Source organism: Carassius gibelio, chromosome B8, assembly GCF_023724105.1.
Source record: "Carassius gibelio isolate Cgi1373 ecotype wild population from Czech Republic chromosome B8, carGib1.2-hapl.c, whole genome shotgun sequence".
Classification (NCBI taxonomy): domain Eukaryota; kingdom Metazoa; phylum Chordata; class Actinopteri; order Cypriniformes; family Cyprinidae; genus Carassius; species Carassius gibelio.
The window spans coordinates 16,213,541-16,235,429 of record NC_068403.1 but is presented as its reverse complement, the minus strand read 5'-3'; the positions used below and the strand labels follow the sequence as shown (position 1 = coordinate 16,235,429).

At 37.0% G+C, this 21,889-nt stretch overlaps 1 protein-coding gene across 4 annotated transcripts in view; it reads left to right on the top strand.

Moving 5' to 3' along the window:
• slc20a2 (solute carrier family 20 member 2) overlaps window positions 1-21,889 on the top strand; it is a 33,780-nt gene that overhangs the window by 6,774 nt on the left and 5,117 nt on the right. The window contains exons 1-10 of one of the 4 annotated variants that reach the window (XM_052563364.1): window positions 4,379-4,598; window positions 8,360-8,913; window positions 9,355-9,495; window positions 10,087-10,172; window positions 11,659-11,755; window positions 11,943-12,062; window positions 13,764-13,973; window positions 14,068-14,677; window positions 16,228-16,413; window positions 17,785-17,869. In XM_052563364.1, the coding sequence (XP_052419324.1) occupies window positions 8,625-8,913; window positions 9,355-9,495; window positions 10,087-10,172; window positions 11,659-11,755; window positions 11,943-12,062; window positions 13,764-13,973; window positions 14,068-14,677; window positions 16,228-16,413; window positions 17,785-17,869 (1,824 nt within the window). In that variant the 5' untranslated portion in view covers window positions 4,379-4,598; window positions 8,360-8,624. Of the gene's footprint in view, window positions 1-4,378; window positions 4,599-6,537; window positions 6,786-8,359; window positions 8,914-9,354; window positions 9,496-10,086; window positions 10,173-11,658; window positions 11,756-11,942; window positions 12,063-13,763; window positions 13,974-14,067; window positions 14,678-16,227; window positions 16,414-17,784; window positions 17,870-19,368; window positions 19,931-21,889 lie in introns of those variants that run through there. The other 3 variants (XM_052563363.1, XM_052563362.1, XM_052563365.1) reach the window with 3 other exon arrangements.

Below are 21,889 nucleotides of genomic sequence, written 5' to 3'. Positions count from 1 at the left end.
GTCTTTCATGACAAATTAGTGGCACAAGGCCTTTTCGTTGGCCTTTAGTAACCAACCACAGGTCTTAATTTGGACATTTATCGCACTGCGAGCAGCGTGATTGCATGACATTTAACAGCGTAACACCTCAGCTTTCCAAAACACTCAAGCTGGGAAACATGAATGGGAGCTTCTAAAATAATATTTTCCATAAACCATCCACCAACCAGCATTTATTACTCACGCCAACACCACACAGACAGCAGAGTGCCCATCTAAAAATATCAAATTACTGCTTGGCACTCGAGGAGGAGTGGTGTGCACTCGAGAGGGTGTTTGTATGCATTTTGTTCCTGTTCGTGTTCCTGTGAGGGTGTTTTGTATGTATTACAGTTGATGATAGAATATGTACACTGGCAGCTGGTTGCTCTTTTTTCTGAAGGGTTTCATGTGTCATGACTATTTCCAGCACCCTAGGGTCAGCTTAGGAAGTGAGCACCCTGCTATCAGTGCAAAAGCAGCTATTGGGAGACATCTGAAACCATCAATGTCTGTGCGGGGGTTATAATATAGTGGAGTGTCATTGTTGATTTGGAGCACTTTGTTGATGTCTGATGAGTCTTATGAAGTGTGAAAGCATGAACATCAGGGTTGTGAATCTTTTACTGATTTGATTCATGATATTCTGTTTGATTTAGAATTTTAGATGCCAGTTTATTCTTTATTTTACGTGCCACTGACCGCCGCCTCCTCTGATTGATGCAGTTCAGTTGGCAGGTTTTTTTAATTGCATCAAAATGCATAAAACAATCAAACAAAAAGCTAATGTTTCATTCCACATCTGTGAAAAATTGGGAAGTAATTTATTTTGGTAATTGGTACATATCAGTTGTTAAATGGCTGATATTTAAGATTTATTTGGGTTTGTTGATGGTTGTTCAATCATACGTTAATTTCAATCCCCCCCCTTCACATTTAAATTAGCTAAGCTAAATTAGCCAGCTAAACCTCATTTAAAGTTAATATTTAAATACGCTATATAATCTATAATTTAACACCTTTAAACTTAATCATTAGCAAATCTCAAAATTAATATTTTTATATTTCCTAATGCTACAGTGTACGTTATAATTTTCTCTTCACATTTACAGCGGCTAGTTAATTTTTTTTATTCTATTTATTATAAGTTTTTTCAAAAAAAAAAAAAAAAAAAAAAAAAAAAAAAAAAATATATATATATATATATATATATATATATATATATATATATATATATATATATATATATATATATATATATATATAATGTATAATATCAGTATCAGTCGGTATTTGAAAATAAATGCATCCCCATTGACAAATGACACCAGCAGTATTTTGTAATGTTGTTATCTGACACAGTGGACACTGTAAACACACGAGCTATTGTTCTGTGATTTTCAGTCTCTTTCCTCAGCTCAACAAAGGAAGAGAAAGACAAGTTGTTGTATTGCATTCTGCGCGTGTCATTTGCTTGTTTACGGATTTCTATTTGCAGATCACCCATATATTATCTCCCATGATGCCGGAGACCGCACAGGCTTGTTTTGAGTAGCTTGGTGCCTCAAGTTGATAAAAGTGTTGTGTTCTGAAACACTGCGTAATGTGCTGCCTGTATTGCGGTTGGTCTGTGAGTCAGGGCTGTGTAGATGTTAGAGCGATGAGTCCCACGATTGCTTATGACAATCTCTGACAGGCTGTCATCCCCTTGTGACGGCACATGTTGGAGAAAGTGTTCCTGTAACTGCAGCTATCACCTATAGCTACTGTCTCAGCACTGGATGAACGATTGTTACTGGAGGTTTGGCTATTTTAAGGACAGAGAGATAGACGACCTGTGGGCGAGTCGATCGGCTCGGGGCTGCAGACATCCCTCAAGTCTGTGGCGTGCTGGAGAGGGTTAGTCGCTCTTCATGTTCTCTGGCTTTTGTTTTGGTCTGAGTGTTTAGATGAAGAGAGGTGGGCCGTGAAGGAGGGGGCACATGATAATGATATCATCATCCTGAAAGCACTGATTGTTCCAAACACTGCAAGAAAGAGAGAGGCCGAGAAACAAAAATGAAAGGGAGGCATACTAGAAGTCTTCAGCTTTTATTCCCAGCAAATTTCTCAAATCACAGATTTTAGTATGTTCATCAGCTCATGCATAAACTGAACATGTTGGTGGACAGACATTTGATGAACAGAAAGGTAAACTTGAGTTATTGAACAAAGGGAGGGTCAATATCAAAAGGGCCCAGTGAGTATCTTGTGTGGACAGAAGCAGCGTCCTCGTGGACTCTTTGCCATATCTAGCTGTGAGATGTTAGTGTACTCTTCCACCAAGGCACTTGCGAGTTCCTGGACATTTCTGGGGTGACACATTGATGAATACATGTGGTTTGGCACTCCAAGGTTGATCAGCTGTCATTCCTGTTTTCCTGTAGCACTCTCTAATGCGTTCTACATGACAGACATTGCAGTTTATTGCTTTGGCCACATCTGCAGCAGGACTGTGGCTTGTTGTGCTACAGGTGATCAGGAACCCTGGGCATCTTCTGATGTTTGTTATTATAACTCTGACATTTCAATTCTACCCGTTAACCTTTAGTGACTTAAAGGGATAGTTCACCCAAAAATAACAATTCTGTTATAAATTACTCACCCTCACGTCGTTCCAAACCCACAAGACCTTCATTCATCTTCCAAACACAAATTAAGATATTTTTTGTGAAATCCGACAGCTTTATGACCCTGCATAGACCGCATGCCATAGACGCCTTGGTTACGTACAGAGAAAAGCATGCGCATGTTGTGGTACTCTACACAATGGCCAATTTTTGGGCGAACTATCCCTTTAAGGACTTATCCACAGGTGCATGTACATTAATTGTTTATGGTTCATTGAACAAGCATTAAAACATTATCTAAACTCTTTTCAATAAATTAAAATAAATAAATATGTAAAGCTTATTAGGAGTTTTAACAAATTATCTTTAAAATACAGCATTGTAAAAAAGGGATGAGTTTTTTTGTTGTTGAGTTAATATATAGCTATTTTTGCACATTTTATTTATAAAGATACATTCTTCACACAGTTAAATTATATTTAGAATTATAATATATATATATATATATATAAATAAATATATATAAATATAAATATATAGGTCTAGAATAACTTTCTAAATAAATATTAAATTATGAATGTAAAAGTTATGATATTACAATTATATATGTATATATTTATTTATTAATTATTTTTTTATATATATTATTATTATTAATTTAAAAACTCTTTTGTTGGGCCCAGTGAAAATGTTGACAAACAGGTAGAAATCAGTTAGAAGTAGTAAAAGCAGATACATTTTTACTTTTGATTAAGAATTAAAGAAACTTTACTTTTGAGAAAAAAAAAAAAAACATTATCCACTAAAAAGTCATGCAAAAAAGTGACTAAAAAGTCATGCAAAAATAATGCAAATTCATTGGTTGAATGATGTGGGAGCCCTACATAATAAGATTGAAGCAGATGCCATTTTATTGTTCACTGTGGAGGAGATTACTGTGAGACACATTCATTCTTCAGTCAGTCCAGCCGTTCTAGGGACCTTAAATGCAAATTAACAGCTGCAATAATGTCTATGTAAATCACATATTTTTTCGTCTTTTAGGTTATTCTTGTATTGTCTGATTAATAATAACTGATATTATTATTACTAATAGGACTATTTTTATTTAGTTTGGTTCTGTTTTAATCTTATGTATTGTTAAAATATACAGTGTATATGTAATTATTATTTGTATTTTTTTTTTTTACATTAGCTGTGTTTTCCCCCATACAAATTACATGCAATGGTAGTTTGCATATCCCATAATATTGGTAATACTGGCATATTTTACAATACTGTGTTTGTCTGCTGCTCCACTCTGAGGATAGAGAATTCTGTGGCGTTTAATTTTTTTTTTGTAAATTTACCTCTTCCATTTGGTTATGTGTGTTTGTTTATTTGATGCTACATTCCTTTAGAGAGACGTAATGCAGATATAATAGAGCCAGCAGTCAGTGTATACACCACTGAATGTCCTTGGTATGACTGCATGCCTTTTCCTGACTGTTAGAAATGATTCACTGACCCCTCCTCTTCTCTCCTCACTCGGATTGGCTTGATCTCCCCTGTCACTCCTTTTTCCCCATGCTGCATTAGCCAATCAGATCCGCCGCTCCCGTTGAAAGCGGGTATGATTGGCTGGCTGGCCTATGATGCTGCTGTCTGTCTTTAAGAAGCAGTCTAGACTGCAGTGACAGGTTTTTCAATGAGAATCGAGCTGCCGTTGTCCTGCAGCACGTCTGACTTTCATTTGGCAGTTCCTTAAACTACATTTTACAGAACATTGTGATCTTTTCTTTGTCTGAATCCATTCACCGTTCTCATTGCTCCTCTTTCACTGACATAAGTTGGCAGATCAGCTGGGCATTTTCCCATCATTTCATTCATGATCCCTCACGTTTAATCTGTTCATCTCCCATTTTTCCAATTATTTTCCGACCCCACTTTACAAAAAAAGAGGGAAAGCTCTGAGCACTGCATAGCCTGAAGGTGAGTACTCTTGATTAGAGTTTAGAGTGCTGCAGTCATTACCGATGCATTTTACTGCACTCTCCTTTCTTCTTGTGTCGTGTCTCATGCAACAGGTTCGGTATGTTCCTCATATACTGGACAGGGCATGTCATTGTCAAGGGGTATGCTTTGTAAAAACTTGCCAGTATACATGTTATTGTAATTAGTATGCATAAAAGGACCCACACATCTCCCTACCTGTATTTAGCAATCAAAGTATCTGCTGAATGTTTTTAATATTTAGTATTATGGTAATATTCGTCTCCCAGTGCTTGTTTTGTGCCTTAGGGATTTATAGTCTTGAATATCCTATTGTGTTATAAATTGAATTTTATGGAATTTTTTTACATCCATGTAAATCTATTAAATGCATAATGAACATTTGAGCCTAGAGGGTTTTTGCACACTATGGTTTATGAAATGTATCCTTAGCAATTTAAGTTTGTGTGTATGTTTTATGATTTTGCTGTTGATATGGGTCCTTAAAGAGACAGTTCACCCAAAAATATGCATTCTGTCATCATTTACTCACTCTAATGTTGATTCAAATCTGTATGACTGACTTTCTTCTGTGGAACTCGAATGGGTTTCAGTGGTAACCAACACTAAATAGCAGAATAAAGGTAAGGGAAAGGGTTGGAAAATGATGACCGATTCTTAATTTTTGGATGAACGGTTCTATTAAGTATGTCTTAATGTCGTGATTTATTTATTTTTTTTTGTTCCAAACCGAGTGGATTTCTCACATTAAAACAAGGTCAAACATATAAATGAATCTCGAATAAACTGATATCAGTTTAATCTCTTTGAACAAGTTGATTGTTTTCTCCTGAAGCGAATCAGTTCAACTATAGTATGAAAAGTGGGCTTTGACAAGAGCTGTCAACAAATGAATTGCTAAATCTGTTACACAGACTGCTAAAGCGCTGAAGGGCCAAAACCAGTAGACCTCAAATTTCTGAGAGCAGCAGGAGCTTCTAATTTCATCCAAATTGTCTCAGCTTATCGCCCTTTCCTGGTGTCACATGGCTGTAGCAGTATTTTGGCTTAACATCAGTTTTGCCGAAATGTGTCGTAACCATTATTAGTTCTCAAATGCAGACCTCTTTGAAATCCATTGCTGCTATTTAGTATGCATGAGACATTAATGTCTCAAAAGTGCTTTATTTCCTGAAAAAAACAGCAGGCATTGCTTGAATGTGTTATGACATCTCCTTTAGAAGTTGATCGACGTGTGTGTGCGCATGTGTACGTATATAAAACATACATTACTGATCAAAAGTTGGGAGTCGGTCAATTTATTTATTTATTTTTTAATGGCTTTTGAAAGACATTTCTTATGGCTGCATTAACAGCAAAATAACAGTGTGAGATTAAAAAAAAATTCTAAGTACTGTTTTCTATTTTAAGACTATCCTTTTTGACAAAGCCAGCAACCATGTGATGTTTGATACGTGAGGTGTTGACGTTCACGAGACTCTTGCACACAATCAGTACCTTGAGCATGTATTAGTCTGGCTTTCCCACTGTCTACATCTAATTCCCTTTAAACAACAGGCTTAGTGAAGTAGAAGAATGTGCCGTTGTGCCCCCTCCAAGTTGACTTTTGTATCACGGAGCAGGGATTTTCACCCTCTGCATTGCAGGTTTGGCCTGTGGTGAGTACGCTCTGTAATTTTACAGGTGATGGTTTTGACGTCACTATACGGTCGTATACTGTGTCTTTGTAATGCTTGAAAGTCCATTCTGTCATCAGCTGTTGACTGATGCTCTAAATACCGTACTGTCCCCCCTTGGTGTGGGATCAGTCGTTCCGATAAACAGGACTGATCAGATTTCACCGAGCACATAGTGGCCCATTTACAGACCTGCCGTTTTCCAGTGAATTCGGCCCACTAAGATTTTTAGAGAGGGGAAAGCAGGAAGCAAGGAGGCTGTAAGCGCGTATCAGGGGCTGCGACTGCAGTGTTGAACAGTGCAGCTGCAGCACGACTCGCTGTACTGCTTCAGCTCAGTGGGAGACTCGAACCTGAAACCAAGCCAAGAGCCGAGAGGAGGTGTGAAGCAGGAGTGATTGTTTTGTGGTGCTTAGTGCGCTATTACATTCTGTTATGAACCACGTTGTGTCCTGGTCACTCCTGAACGCTTCACCCTTGGTGTCATAGGGTAAGTTGGCCAGTTAATGTAATTGCTCAAGTGTTTTTTTTTTCTATTTTGTGTTTTGCTATTAATTTTATTTCAAACCTTTATGTATTTATTTTTAAATCATTATATTGTGCACTTGCATTAAATATAGCGCCTCTTCATACTGGTTAAATTGTAACATACAAACAAATGTCTGTATTTCACCTCCTGGTTTTGGCCTGTCTCACTTCAAAGTTCTTGACTTTTCCAACTCTATTCAACAATCGAAGTCATACAGTAACGTCATAATATCGTCATAATCTTCCCATAATCTGCTGAAATATATCAAACAAATTTGTGATTATTAATCCTGTTACCACATGATGTCCCCAAACAATGTAACACTCTTCTACTGCAGTTTTATCTGGACTCTTTTACAGTATAGCAGGAAGAAAAGTTTGTCGAGGGTGTAAAGTTTGTCATGTTCAACCTTCTGCTCTGTTACTTAAGTTATTGTGTGGGGAAAAATATCAAACAAAATGTTTTCTTAGTTTTTTGGAGAATTACTACCGTATTTTCCGGACTATAAGTCACACTTTTTTCATAGTTTGGCTGGTCCTACGACATAGTCAGGTCCGACTTATTTATCAAAATTAATTTAACATGAACCGAGAGAAATGAACCAAGAGAAAATTACCGTCTACAGCCGCGAGAGGGCGCTCTACGCTGCTCAGTGCTCCTGTAGTTTACACTGAAGACATAGAGCGCCCCTTCGCGGCTGGAGACGGTAATGTTTTCTCTTGGTTCTTGGTTCTGAATAAATGCGACTTATAGTCCAGTGTGACTTATATATGTTTTTTTTCCTCGTCATGACGTATTTTTGGACTGATGCGACTTATACTTAGATGCGACTTATAGTCCCAAAAATACTGTACTCACCAATATTTATTTCAAACTCGAAGCTTACTAGTTCTTCCCGAGTGGCTTATCTTCAACCCTGTTGCTCATTCTTTTTATTATTATTTTAATTTTAATCAATAACTTTTCTTTAGTTCTTAAGGTTTATAATAACAATTTTCTGAAGCCTAAGCAACACCTTTTTCACCATTTGATGTTTATTGTTGTTTTTACTTTTACTTTATTTTGTGCTGTTTATGTGAAAAGTTATGCAAATTCTTAAAATGTATAGAAAATGAATACAAACCTGCATATAGTTTTCAACCCTGTTACTTATTCAGCCTTTTTTTTTTCATTCTTTATATGTAGATTTTTGTCATTTTATTACTGATGTTTATTACTAGAAACCCCCCCACAGGATCAGTGTTTTCAACAGTAGGCCTATTAGGATCCCAGTGTTTGATTTCTTGAAGTTGATAATCAACATTGTCAAAGTAAAAGCACCTCCTTTTATTGACCATTTGTTGTTTTCTGCTGAGTTTCTAGCTCCCCAATCCTGCATTTATATTATTTTTTTTCCCAGCTTTAAAGTTCCTTGACGTCACCAACACCTGTCTCTCCAACTTTTCCATATCCCACAGTCTTTCAGGCTACATTATTTGATCTATAAGGAAGGCTCAAAAACGGTCTAATGATGTCCTTGTCTCTTGTTTTGACAGCTGAAGGCATCTTTGTGGACAGGACACTTAGAGGGCCAAACAATGGAATGCTCTCTCCTGCCTACACTGCTCAGCACTCAACAGACTGAGGTTAAACGGCTTAGTTAGCAGTGTGCCTCTCCCACAACAACTCTTTTAGCCTGGGGAAAGTTGGGAGAAAAACCAGCGAAGGAGAATTTCCTTCATAGTACAGCACTTTACTCCTGTTCTTTGTAGTTGCTCGCTTGGGATTCATTTGGAAGCTTTGCGTGAAACAAAAATCAAGATGGATTTGGAACCGTACCTGTGGATGGTCGTGCTTGGCTTCATTATAGCCTTCATCCTGGCATTTTCAGTGGGGGCCAATGACGTGGCAAACTCGTTTGGCACAGCGGTCGGGTCAGGGGTGGTGACACTACGTCAGGCCTGCATCCTGGCTTCCATATTTGAGACACTTGGCTCCATACTGCTCGGTGCCAAGGTCGGGGAAACCATTCGGAAGGGAATTATAGATGTCAGTTTATACAATGAGACCGTGCCGATACTGATGGCGGGAGAGGTCAGCGCCATGGTTGGTAAGTAATGGCTCATTTATAGTTGAAACCTCAGTGTTTAATTTTGAAGATTAATGACGGAGAAGCTTAGCGAGGCATTCGTTTATTCCCGGTAGGCTGCAACATTCTGGGAATCATGATCACTTGTTTTAGTGCGAGTTGTAATATGGTATGTTAGCTGAAGTCAGAGTTAAAAAAACAAACACCTTTGGAATAAAAACTGCAATTTTAAAAAATTAGAATTTTTAACTGCATGGATTATATATATATATATATATATAAACCATTATGCTGTTGTTGTTGTTTTAATATCACTGGGTTATGAATGGCTGCATTGTAATATTTTTAATAGTATCCCATCTAGAGTCTGTTTTGAAGACAGAAGGGAATAGAACATATGGCTGGAAGAATTTTTTTTTTTTTTTTTGCTCCACTTCCCACTCATATTCCTGTCTCTTTCAGGGTCTGCGGTTTGGCAGCTCATTGCCTCTTTTCTGAAGTTGCCCATTTCTGGAACTCATTGCATTGTGGGATCTACTATTGGCTTCTCCATGGTTGCTATTGGCACTAAAGGAGTGCAGTGGATGCAGTTAGTCAAAATCGGTAAGGAAAAAACCCATTATGCAATTCATTATTTATTTCACTGCGGTAGTTTTTTTTTTGCACGCCAGAAAATTGAAAACCTTTTTTTAAACGCTTTGAAGCTAAAGGTCAGCCTTTTACTGAATGTTTCTGCTGTCTAATTAATTTTGGTCCTGTGTCCTAATTAATGTTCCAATACCCTCAAAGTTTGGCATCAGTAAGAAAGAAAGAGAAATTCTTTTATCCAGCAAGGGTGCATTAAATGGATCAAAAGTGATAGTAAGGGGATGTATAATGGTACAAAAGACTTTCAATTAAAAATACTGTTCTTTTGAGCTATTTATTCATTAAAACAATCTTGTATATATTGTCACAAACATATCAACATATTAACAAAAAAATCTTCCCAACCCCAAGCATTTGAATGGTAGTAGTTTGTGTATATGTATTGTTTCTCTGGAGTGACATTATCTCATTTTTGTTGTTGATGTACTTGTAACAGAGATGTGTAATTTGTTTAACATTGTCTGTTGGCCTTTGTGCCTCTAGCAGCATAATGCTTCATTATATTGGAACACTATTGATTTAGTAATTGCTGTTTATTTGATGCAGTTGCTTCATGGTTCATCTCCCCTCTGCTGTCTGGTCTCATGTCTGGTCTGCTTTTCTTCATCATCAGATATTTCATTCTTAGCAAGGTGAGTCATGGGTCGACTATTACACCTGTCTTTCATCACCTTATTTCAGTGATCTCGCTTCAATACATTTTGACATCAAAATGGGAGAGAAAAAAATAAAATGATCAAAGTGCTCAGACAGGCTTTAAGTGTTTCGCGCTTTTGATTCAGACATCCAATATAAACATCCAAGAGACATTTGCCCAGTCCTTCAGTATACCAGTCCATCACCGGTTCTTATAAGACCTCACGTGTTCCCATTATATTTACTGTTTAACATGCATTCAGCTATTCCCAAGGAACTGTGGCTGTGTTTATATTGCATGACAATAGCTCACTGTGATGGCACAGCAAACGCTGTACAGTCGACAGCAATTCATCTTTTAGATGTGTGCCTGGTTTAGATATATAAGATAATATATAAGACTAAAAGAGTTAGGGACAGCTAAATGCATTGGGCCATGTAAGCACTGACTGTGGTTTAAAGGAACAGTTTACTTAGAAACGAAAATTCATCATTTACTCTCCCAAAGCTGTGTGACTTTCCGTCTTCAGTGACAAACAGTAGGAGATGCTTAGCAGAATGTCCAAGCAGCTATTTGTTGTATAATGAAAGTAAAAGGTTAAAAAAGATTAAAAATCATAAAACAATAACAAAACATAAACGTTGTCCATACCTCTTTCAAGTCTTCTGAAACCATATAATTGCTTTGTGCCTTAATATATAGAAATTAGTGGTCAAATTTATTAATTACTTAAAAAATAAAAGTTTGTGTCTAAATAATATGTGTGTGTACGGTATACTGTATATGTATTAAATAAATATTTACTTTTTTATTTTTTTATGTATGTTACACTGAACATTTTCTGCTCTGCAAAGCTCTAAAATAGACAGTTTTTTTATTTATTTTTTTAAATTCATTTTGGAGCCTAACCCAGCTTTCAACATCTCTTTTTGTGTTTCACAATTAAAACAGGTTTGGAATGATATGAGGATGAATAAATGATAATCGAATATTATTTTGGGAGGTAAACTATCCCTTAAAAAGAGTATTTAGCCTAAATCAGTGTTGTTTCTGCTAAAACTTAAGAAAATATTAATAGAAATAGAAATATTGCCTTAGCAACTCGTTGAATTAAATTAAAGCTGAAGTAATAAAATGAATAAAAAGAAAAAAACTGAACCGCAATATATAAAATGTGAATAAAATTGAACACAAAATCACTAAAACTTCCAAATTAAAATGAAGGTAGGAAATCTAAAAATAAAAGCTCATTCAAAATATGAATAAATACTATAATTATATATAAATAAAACTAAAATAATACTGATATGTGCTATGGCTAAATTATAACCAACAATTTATCATTTTTGTACTGCAAAATATGACATTTAAGTTTACCAAAGTATAAATGTGACAGTGAATGTGTTTTGTCCTCGTTCGTGACATCTGTGTGGTAAACACAGTACAGAGTTTAAGCTCTCGCTGTGATCTGTCCTTTACAGGATGACCCTGTTCCCAATGGTCTCCGTGCTTTGCCCCTCTTCTATGCGTCCACCATCGGAATCAACACATTCTCCATCATGTACACTGGAGCTCCCTGTAAGACACTTTTGAACCGATAACAGATGTCCTTGATCAGACATGAGTTTGTTGTCATTGAATAGGCCATGTGTACAATATTGTTTTAAGAGTTTCCATCTAAAATACCTTTTCTTTCGAGATGAATGCACTGGATGGTTTCTAAATCTCACAGTAAAGTGTATTTATGTATTTCTTTATTGTGCAGTACTGGGCTTGGAGATGCTCCCCGTCTGGGCTATTGCCCTCATTACTTTGGCTGGTGCTCTGGTATGTGCCGGTCTGGTCTGGATTTTCGTTTGCCCCTGGATGAGAAGGAAAATTGCAAGTACGTACTGTCCGTTTCCCTCCCTCAGGCTTGAGGTGTTTTTAATGACTGCATTAGATCTCTATGTAACGTTTCTCCTAAATTTTCTATTTCTTTTTCCAATTAAGAATCAATTATCTAAGGACAGTTGCGATTATTAACTACATTCGCAGAAATGAAGTGATCCATGTGTTTTTGCTCTTGACATCTGGCCATTAAGTTAAATGTTATTTCTAATCTAGCTTTGAAAAAAAAAAAAAAAAGTCAAAGATGTGACTCAGCATGAGGCATCTTCACCAGTTCAGGAGGGGAAGGATTTGCCAAACATCTGCTGCTCTGCTCTGCTGGGGCGCGCTGTAATGTAAAGACTATCTTTTGCTGGCTCATGTTGTGTTCGACTGACGCTGAGAGAAATGAAAAGCAAATAAACTGAAGCTGTTTATTTGAGAACATCACTGTTTTTTCAGATGAGTCTCACGGACCTTGTGCAGTCGATGCACCTTTCTCAGTGCAAGACTGGCTGCCCACGTGTTTTGATTGAGAGAAGTGTCTTAATGAAATGAATCACTAATGAAATGTAATGTTAAAGGACTGCTTTCACTCACAGATCAGCGCTTTAAATTGTTGCATGCTTTATTTAATTTGTTTTCAGAACAAGGGTCGATTAAATTGTGCGGTTCCCCATGGGAGACATTACAGTTGTAGGAATCTGATTTATTTATTTGGCTTTTAAGCTTCTGAGAAGGGTCAGTTTTATGAGTAAAGCTGAAATTAGCATTAAATATGTGGGCCACTAATTTAAAGTGCTTGTTGTTGTTTATCACTGCTCGATTTAAAAGCGCCAATTGTAATCGCACCGATATCACAGTTCACGCATGGATTATCCATGTTTATTAGTGATTATGTTTGCTTGATTATATTATTCTCACTGTAATCTTTTTAATGCTGCTTTTAAATTTCAGCTTTTCACCAGTTTCACAAAGCTTGCCTACTTCCCCTCATCTGCTCGGCAAATAACATTTATGTTGATTAGGGATGCACTGATATGAAAATTTTGGCCTATACCAATAAGTGACAATTATGTATTATTTTGTACAGAAGGTTACTACCATTGCATGTTTGGGTAATGTGTTTTTTTTTTTTTTTTTTTTGGAGAAAGAAATTAATACTATTATTCAGTGAGGATGCATTAAAACGAGTAAAGAAATTTGATACCAAAGATTTTTATATCATATGAATACTGTTCTTTTTTAATTTTAGAATATTCAAATGGAAAACTTTAACGTAAATTTTAAATGTAATTTAAAATTAAATCCTAAAAACTAAAACCAGTCATTGCTGATTGAGGTGCATTAGATTATTGTATCAAAATGAATTGAATACAATTTAATGATAACATTATAATGTCCAATATGAGAAATGTATATTTAATGTGCTAAAGATAAGATTTTAAAGTTTTATTACATTTTATTGCTTTTAAAGATTAACTGTGAGACGAATAATTAATGCAAAAATTAAAAAAAAAAATAATGGAAATAAGATGATGTACAATTAAATATCCAATATAGACTGATATAATAACAAAAAAAAATTAAAGTCAAAAATTTACCAATAACCAATGTGATACTGATATATCACGCATCCCTATTATTGATCTCTAATAAATGATTTTCAATTCAATGGTTTCCTTTTTATTTATTTATTGTAATTTTTTTAAACCAGGTCGGCTGAAGAAAGCACATGCTCTTTCCCGCATCTCTGATGAGAGTTTGGATAAAATCCCGGAGGAGGAAGAGGAAGCCCCCGTCTTTAAAGAGCTTCCAGGTGCAAAAAGCATCAACGATGCTGTGCTGCCCCTGACAGAGGAGTCGACAGGAGAGCTGAACAGCCTGGCTAATGGAGGCACCGTCCTGCCCCACGGCAGAGTGTATGGTACGTTAAAGGACTTGTTTTGTTTTAAATGGGTACCATCTGACCAGAGTGTCCTACGCTGACCTCATGTTTCGTTTCATTTTTTTTCTATCAGGTCGCACTAACTCCATGACCAACGGCTGCCTCAAGTCACCCGTGTCCAATGGGGCCTTCAGCTTTGACGGACACATGCGCAGTGATGGCCAGGTCTATCACACCGTACACAAGGATTCTGGTCTCTACAAGGACCTCCTACACAAGATCCACCTGGGCCGCCTGGAAGACGAGCGCAGCGGCTCACGTCCCGACAACAGCTACCGTCACCTCCGCCGCAACAACAGCTATACATGTTACACAGCAGCCATCTGCGGCATGCCGGTGCAGCCCCTGATACGGTCGGAGTCCAGCGCCCCTCCTCCAGAGGACAGCGAGAAGCTAGTGGGCGATACGGTCTTCTATTCGAAGAAGCGATTACGCTATGACAGCTATTCCAGCTACTGTAACGCGGTTGCGGAGGCTGAGATTGAAGCGGAGGAAGGTGACGTGGATGTGAAGTTGGCGGCAGACAAAAGGGAGCCCCGGGCCCCTGTTGAAGCGGTGCTGGAGGACTGCGTTGATGAGGACAAGGAGGAGAAGGACAAGCCGCAAATCTTCCTGCTCTTTCACTTCCTGCAAATCCTCACCGCCTGTTTCGGATCGTTTGCGCATGGTGGGAATGATGTCAGGTATGCCCCTTCATCTGTTAGTCTTTTTTTCTTTCTAAACCAAGCAAAACAAAAACTTTCCTAAACTTTTTCCTGACAGGTTTTATTTTTATTTATTTTTTTTATGTGAGAGTGTTTAGGTATGCTTTTGAGAACCTTCAGTATTTGTCCTTTTTAGCATGCTAAGCGAGTTTAGAATAAGATCTACTGTAGTATTTGCACCATTTTTTTCACATTCCACAGCATTAGTGTGTCCTGAGAACAAGCCCTCAGTTCAGTGCCACGGATCTGGTATACGGCTCTAGAGACGATTTGGCAGATAACCAGACTTCTAAGACTGTTAAAACCATAGTGAGACGTGGCCATGATTTTAGGTTAACCTCAGCTGCCTAATGCTTTAACAGTTAAAATCTGTCTGTTAAAAAATTGGTTTTGTTGGTGACATAATTTGATTATTCTTTGTATTTAGTTTGAAGTGTAAACAAAATTGAAAGTTCTCCCTCAGAAATAAAGTATAAAAGCTGTCACTAGGGCAGTACCTTTTCAAAACGTACAAATATAGACCATTATGTACCAATGTGTTATGCCCTTGATTAATGGTTTTATTGATTCTCAAGCTAATTTCAGAGTAGAATACAGTAACTCTGTTCAGATTCAACATTTTACCCCATTAACAAACCCATCCCAAACTAATAAACTACAGCTTTAAGGCAACAACTTGTAGGGCCCTATGAAATCAGTTTAATTTTTTTCCAAATTCCATTTTTTTTTCTTCAGTTTTAACTCCTTTTTAATGGTTAAATTAAATTCTATTGATCAAAAAGCATGTCTAATGAATTAAAATCATAAAAAACATTTTCACATGAATTTATTAAAAGTTTAACAAAAATTACGTTTAGGGCCCTATGAATTTTTTTATTTTTTTTACCATATGTTTTATTGTTACCTAATTCTGTGTTTAAGCATGTCTAATTATTTAAATGCATAAAAAAAACGTAATTTCTTAAATTATTTCTTAAAATAGCCTCTTGAAATGTTTTTTTTCCCCCCGTCGGTTCTCAAATGAAGAATAAAGCATTCATTTCATTTATCTTTTGATTATTTAAAATTACGCAAACTTAATTTTTTGGTAAACGAAGGGGTTTTACTATTAAAAATAAAACATGGAAGAAATGTTGTGTGATTTATTCCTTAACTCTCAGTGCAGTTCTGGAGATGTTCATGTGTTTACATCCTCATTTAGTGAGACGACAGAAGCTTCACGCGCATTTCCGTGTGTAATAAACAAAACATTTCTGCGCCATTTATTAACACAGACACATATAACATGCAGGATTCATATTTAAATAGACTTTTCCTGCTTAATATTTACAGATATTAGTCCATATCGCGATCTGATTTAAGTAAAACGACCTAATTTGGAAGGAAGGAAGTTATCTTTTCATAATCATGAGACATTTTGGGATGAAGTTAAAGTGATAAGTTTGAAGACCACATGGCTTCATCCCCTTTATGTTATAACCTTGCTGTAGTCACTTCCCCTGTGGACATTGTTTTGATCTTTCCTGCAGTAACGCAATTGGTCCTTTGGTGGCCCTGTGGATGATTTACGAACAGGGTGGAGTGATGCAGGATGCTGCCACACCGGTCTGGCTGCTATTATATGGTGGCATAGGAATCTGCACTGGACTGTGGGTTTGGGGTCGACGTGTCATTCAAACAATGGGCAAAGACCTCACACCCATCACCCCCTCCAGGTGAGATCAGCCTACTGGCGGAGAGCATGTTGTTTTTGCATGATAATGGATGCATGTGCTCCTGTTGCATGCAGATGTGATGATTAATCCACAGTAAGAAGTCTTCTTAAGCCCAGTGCACATGTACACTGTACAATTTTGCCAATAATTGTGAATCTCACTGGAATTATAGCATTGAATCTAACAAGCAGTAATCGAATAAGCCAGAAAAATGACACCGTGTACAGTGGGCTTAGGATAAGTGGCCTCTTACTGTAAACCCATGACAAAAACACACCATTTTTCTCCTCCTTGTTTATTTCTGACAATACAAAAGGTGTCTTTCTTTTCCTTTAGCAAGTGGAAAATTGTAGAAGTGGGAACCGGTTTTTGGTGTAAAAACGAACAGAACTGAAACCTTCAACTTGGTGCTACACCAGTGCTGAGGTGTAATTGTAGACTACAGAAACGCAGCGTGTGCTTTGGCAGCAGGGTTATAACAGTTTGTCTGATATCTTGCTAGATTAGTTCATTTTATCGGCTTTTCTCTTCTCTCGTTTTGGTGCTTGCCCTCAATCCCTGTTTGTATTACCACCACAAATCGGGTTAAATGTCACCGCAGAATGAACTCAATTTAAAATGTTAGCACACTTTCGAATCGAGGGAGTTCAAAGAGACCGGTCACTGTTTTGCACTCTAAGCTCAGAACTGCCCGGGTTTGCTAAATTTAGCAAGACACTTGTGCACACGGCCTCAGCGACCTTGCGTTCTCTTAGTAACGAGACAAACTGTCAAAAACAAATGAGCTTGAGTTGGTAATCAGAACAAAGGCTTACCGCCCTATAAAAAGATGTCGCGTCATTTGTTCTGAGAACGCGAGCTTCAGATCAGTTTTTAAGGGATCCTTTTTAGGAAATCATGATTACACTGAAACGTAACTCAAACACTCAAATCCAAAACCACAGTTATTTCAAATGAGCGTTTTGAAATAAAAGCAAGCAAAAGATTTTAGTTTGATAATGTTTCTGTTGATGTCTAAGCTCCCGTTTGTGCACAGTGCTTGTCTTACTCACGTTTATGATGTCTGTGTGTTTTAAGAGGCCACAGGAGAGAACAATCACCATGTTTCCACCTGCATGCATGTACACGTGTCTATCCTGTGATACACTCACTCACACACACATACTGACACACTTAATAGGCACAGAACTCAAGAAAACCTGTCAACTTTCATCTCCCTGCGGACGTACTGCATGCCTGTTCAAATGTTTCTGCTCCCCAGACCTGCATGCTGTGCGTGCACCAGCCTCTCTCAACGGCATGCATTGTCATTATTGGTTGAACTACAGGTGTAACTGTATAAAGTTGTGTTTTGTTGCCCTCCCCCCACAGTGGATTCACTATTGAGCTGGCCTCAGCGCTCACTGTTGTTTTGGCGTCCAATATCGGACTTCCAATCAGTACGACACACTGCAAGGTAAAGATCGGGTCAGAGCCCAGCTGGTTATTGTGTGCACGCCAGCAGAGAGAGGAGGGAGACATCTGATTTTACAGGGGATGAGAGGTGCACACGTCAGCTTTAAGCAAATGATGCTATTTGTTATTGATATATAATGACATCGATGCACAACAACTTGACACTTTCCATAAATAGGGTGCTGTCCTATACCAATAAAGAGACAAACCTCATGTTCTACTCTGTTGTTTCTCATAGACTCAAATGTCTGACAGGTATTTTGATGTGTCATGTCGTGCTGGTCTTTACCTTCCTAGACCTTGACTTTAATCAACTCATACAATCAAATGATATAAATGTATTATTGTAATTAATTGTAGAAAAATCTTAATTGCTCCAAAAATATAGACAAGAAAACTTGTTAATTTTCTAAATTTGTATTGTTGTCCAGCTCAACCATTCTATCCAGTTACCAAAGTTAATGTATAAGAATTTTAAGTGAACTAATTAAGTCGAATTTTTTTAATTCAGTTTATGTGGGGGGGGGGGGGGGGGGGGGGTTTGTTGTTGTTTTGTTTAGGTTTATTAATAACTATTGTTGTTAATTTAACCAAATTATTATTATTATTATTATTTGTTCATTAAAATGAAGCTGAAATAAAATAAGTTAGATTAAAAATAAAAACTGAGAAATGTTGCCTTGGCAAGTATCTGAAAATATATTTGTTGAAATAGTATACTTATTAAAACTAAACTAAAAACGAAAGGTAAATGTATGTATATAAATGTATGTATATATATATAACTAATAAAAAAAATCCCAGAAGTGCATTTCAAATTGACTTAATATTTTTGCATAATATTAGTTGCATTAAACAAATTATTTATTTTTATTCTTTTAAAAAAAAGGGAAATCGCATAAATCAGGTTTATTATGTTAGATATATGTGACAAAATTAACATTTTAGTAATAGGGTTGAATCCAAACCTCAAATAGAAAAGAATGCATATTATATAAAAAGCTGCTTAAAGTACATGAGCCACATTTCCCTTTTTTCTGAAATTGATAATGACATTTGATGTTGTTTTTAATCAAGATTACTCTGGCAGGCATCTTAGATGATCAGATCTCGGACATCCAGTTACTGATGTCATTGGCTTTGTCACTTTTTCCGATTGTCATAATGAACTTGATCGCACATTGATGTCAATCTTGGGACAATGATGCTCTAATCAAAGCTAAGACAGTACTCTCAAACCCTTTAGAAATGAAGTTGATTGCTCCCTCCTCTTCTCTCAGACGTGGCCTTGGTGCATACAGGATGAAATAACCCTCTTCTCTTCACAGATCTGTGTTTAAGTGATGCTTCACTACATCATCTTCGTCCCCCTCCTCATCTGTCTCCTAGCATGCTGCTGTCTCTGTGTTTGCTCGGGTCACTGGTGTCTTGCTCCATGCTATGTGTGTCTCTTTCATTTTATCTGTTGTCTTTGTCTTGTCATTTGTCGTCTTTTCACAGTGGATTTTGCATTGAAGTAATGAGCGCTCTAACAGTGCTCGTTGCCTCAAATGTGGGCGTCCCTATAAGCTCCACCCACTGCAAGGTATTGGTCCAGTAGCGAAGCCTTGGTAGTGCTAAACTCCACCCCCATAGCTTCGCTAGCGTAATCACCGAACAGCCAATCAGTGCTCACCTCTGCAAACATGTAACTCCATGATTGCAGCTTTGATTCACTTACATGATTCATTATTTTTTCATCTGCAAATGCATTAATTGAAGTCAGTATGCTTTTTAAAGGTACTGTGTAGAGCATTCATTGTAGTCCAGATGCTAAACATGTTAACCAAACCATGCCACTTGCAGTGATTCCATTCATTTGCATAGGTCAACAGCCTGAACTGTTTACATTAACCTAATACTTGAAAGAAATGAGTCCAGCAACCTCATCCAGTCTCAAATCAATTCAAAAGCCTGTTTACTTTTTGTCGCTATACATTCCTGGAGCACAGATGAGCTGACCTCTATTTATTCTCTGTTCTCTTGCGTGTGCTTTGTGATGTTTTAGTAGGGGTTTTGGGATGCTTTGTGATACAAGGGCAGTCGAGGGCTTAAAGCATGTTTGGCTTCAGACTGATACCTCATTCAACTTCATGACCTCTACTCCGATTTATAAATCTTTCTAGTGCTGAAAAACCTGGATTGAGGTGAAAGGTAAAGGGAATGAGGTTCAGTTTGAATTGGGGCTGTCAAGCTAACAAGGTAATTTGGTGTGGTTTAAATAGAATAACACTAAAATAATGTTACACACACACAGACACAGACATGTGAAAACATTTGGACACCCTGTTGAATTCCATGGTTTTCTGCATCAGGACATACTAAAATAAATATCTGGTCCTTGGCAGGTCTTACAGTTTGGAAAATAAAACCTCAGATTGACAATAACACATGACACATCACACCGTTTCATTATTTAATGAAAATAAAGCCAAAATGGAAAAGCACGTGTGACAAAGTTAGGACACCCTTACTGTTAACATGGGAATTAAGAGTGTAAGTAGCAGTCAGGCTCTGCTAGTCAAATACATTTGATTAACTGATCTTCAGCAAGAGTGAGAACCTCTATAAAAGCAGAAGTTTTGGTTGGTCAGGAGCCTTCAGGTGTGTGTTAACACAATGTCAAAGAGGAAAGACATCGGCAATGATCTTAGAGAAGCAATTGTTGCTGCCATCAGTCTGGGAAGAGTTATACAGCCATTTCCAAACAATTTGAAGTCCATCATTCTACAGTGAGGAAGATTGTTCACAAGTGGAAGACGTCTAAAAAAGACACCAATCTTCCTAGCAGTCTCAGCAGATTCACCCCAACATCAGACCATGTAACGCTCCGAGAAATGGCAGACAACCCAAGAACTTCACTGCAGACTCTTCAGACCTCCGTTAACATGTTAAATGATCGAATTCATGAACGTACAATTAGAAAAATACGGGACAAGTATGGCATGTTTGGAAGGCTTGTCAGAGGAAAACCTCTTTTATCAAAAAAATTATTGCAGCACGGTTTAGGTTTGCAAAGCTGCATCTGAACAACACCTATGCTGCTGAAGGGCTGATGATTTTGGGCTCGATTTGAAGCCACAATTGAGTTGATCATGAACTCTTCTGTATACCAAAGTATTCTAGAGTCAAATGTGAGGCCATCTGTCCGAGAGCTAAAGTTGGGTCAGTATTGGATCATGTAACAGGACCATGATATCAAGCACCGCAGCAAATCTACAGAAAAGACAAAGAAAAAAATCAAAGTGCTTTAATAGCCCAGTCATAGTCCAGACCTCATCCTAACTGAAATGCTGTGGCAAGAGCTGTACATAAACTTCAATATTACCTGGGGTAATATTGTAAAGAAGAGTGGGCCAAAATTCCTCCAGAATGATGTGAGGGACTGATAAAGTTATTACTGCTAAAAGCAATTGAATCATAGGGTGTCCTAACTTGGACATACATGGTTTTCCATTTTGTCTTTGTTTTTGTTAAATAAATAAATGACACACGTGATATGTCATGCGTTGCTGTTCATTGTTCATCTGAGGTTTTATGGCAAACAAGGAAAACAAAGGAATTCAATAGGGTGTCCTAACTTTTTCACATGACTATGTGTATATATATATAATTTGGTCCCAAACTGACTTTAAATACTTTTATTAATTTTAGATTTTTAGTTTTCATTTTATTTTTTTTACAATTATTTTTTTATATATAGAATAACTGTAGAAATTTAGTATTTCTTCTTTAAAAAAAAAGAAAAAAAGAAGTGTTTGCTTGGCAAGTAAACTTTGTTTAGATTTTCATCTAATGTTTGAAAATCAGCTTTATTTCAAAAATTTAGTTTTAATTTAACAGCAATAACACTGCTACTGACTGATGGCTTATTTGAGGCTAGTTTTCAACCCTGTTGCCCAATAAAACATGTAAAAAAGTATGTTTCCTATTTTTAATCATGTTTAATTCATGTTTTTCCTATCAAAACATGGAAAACACA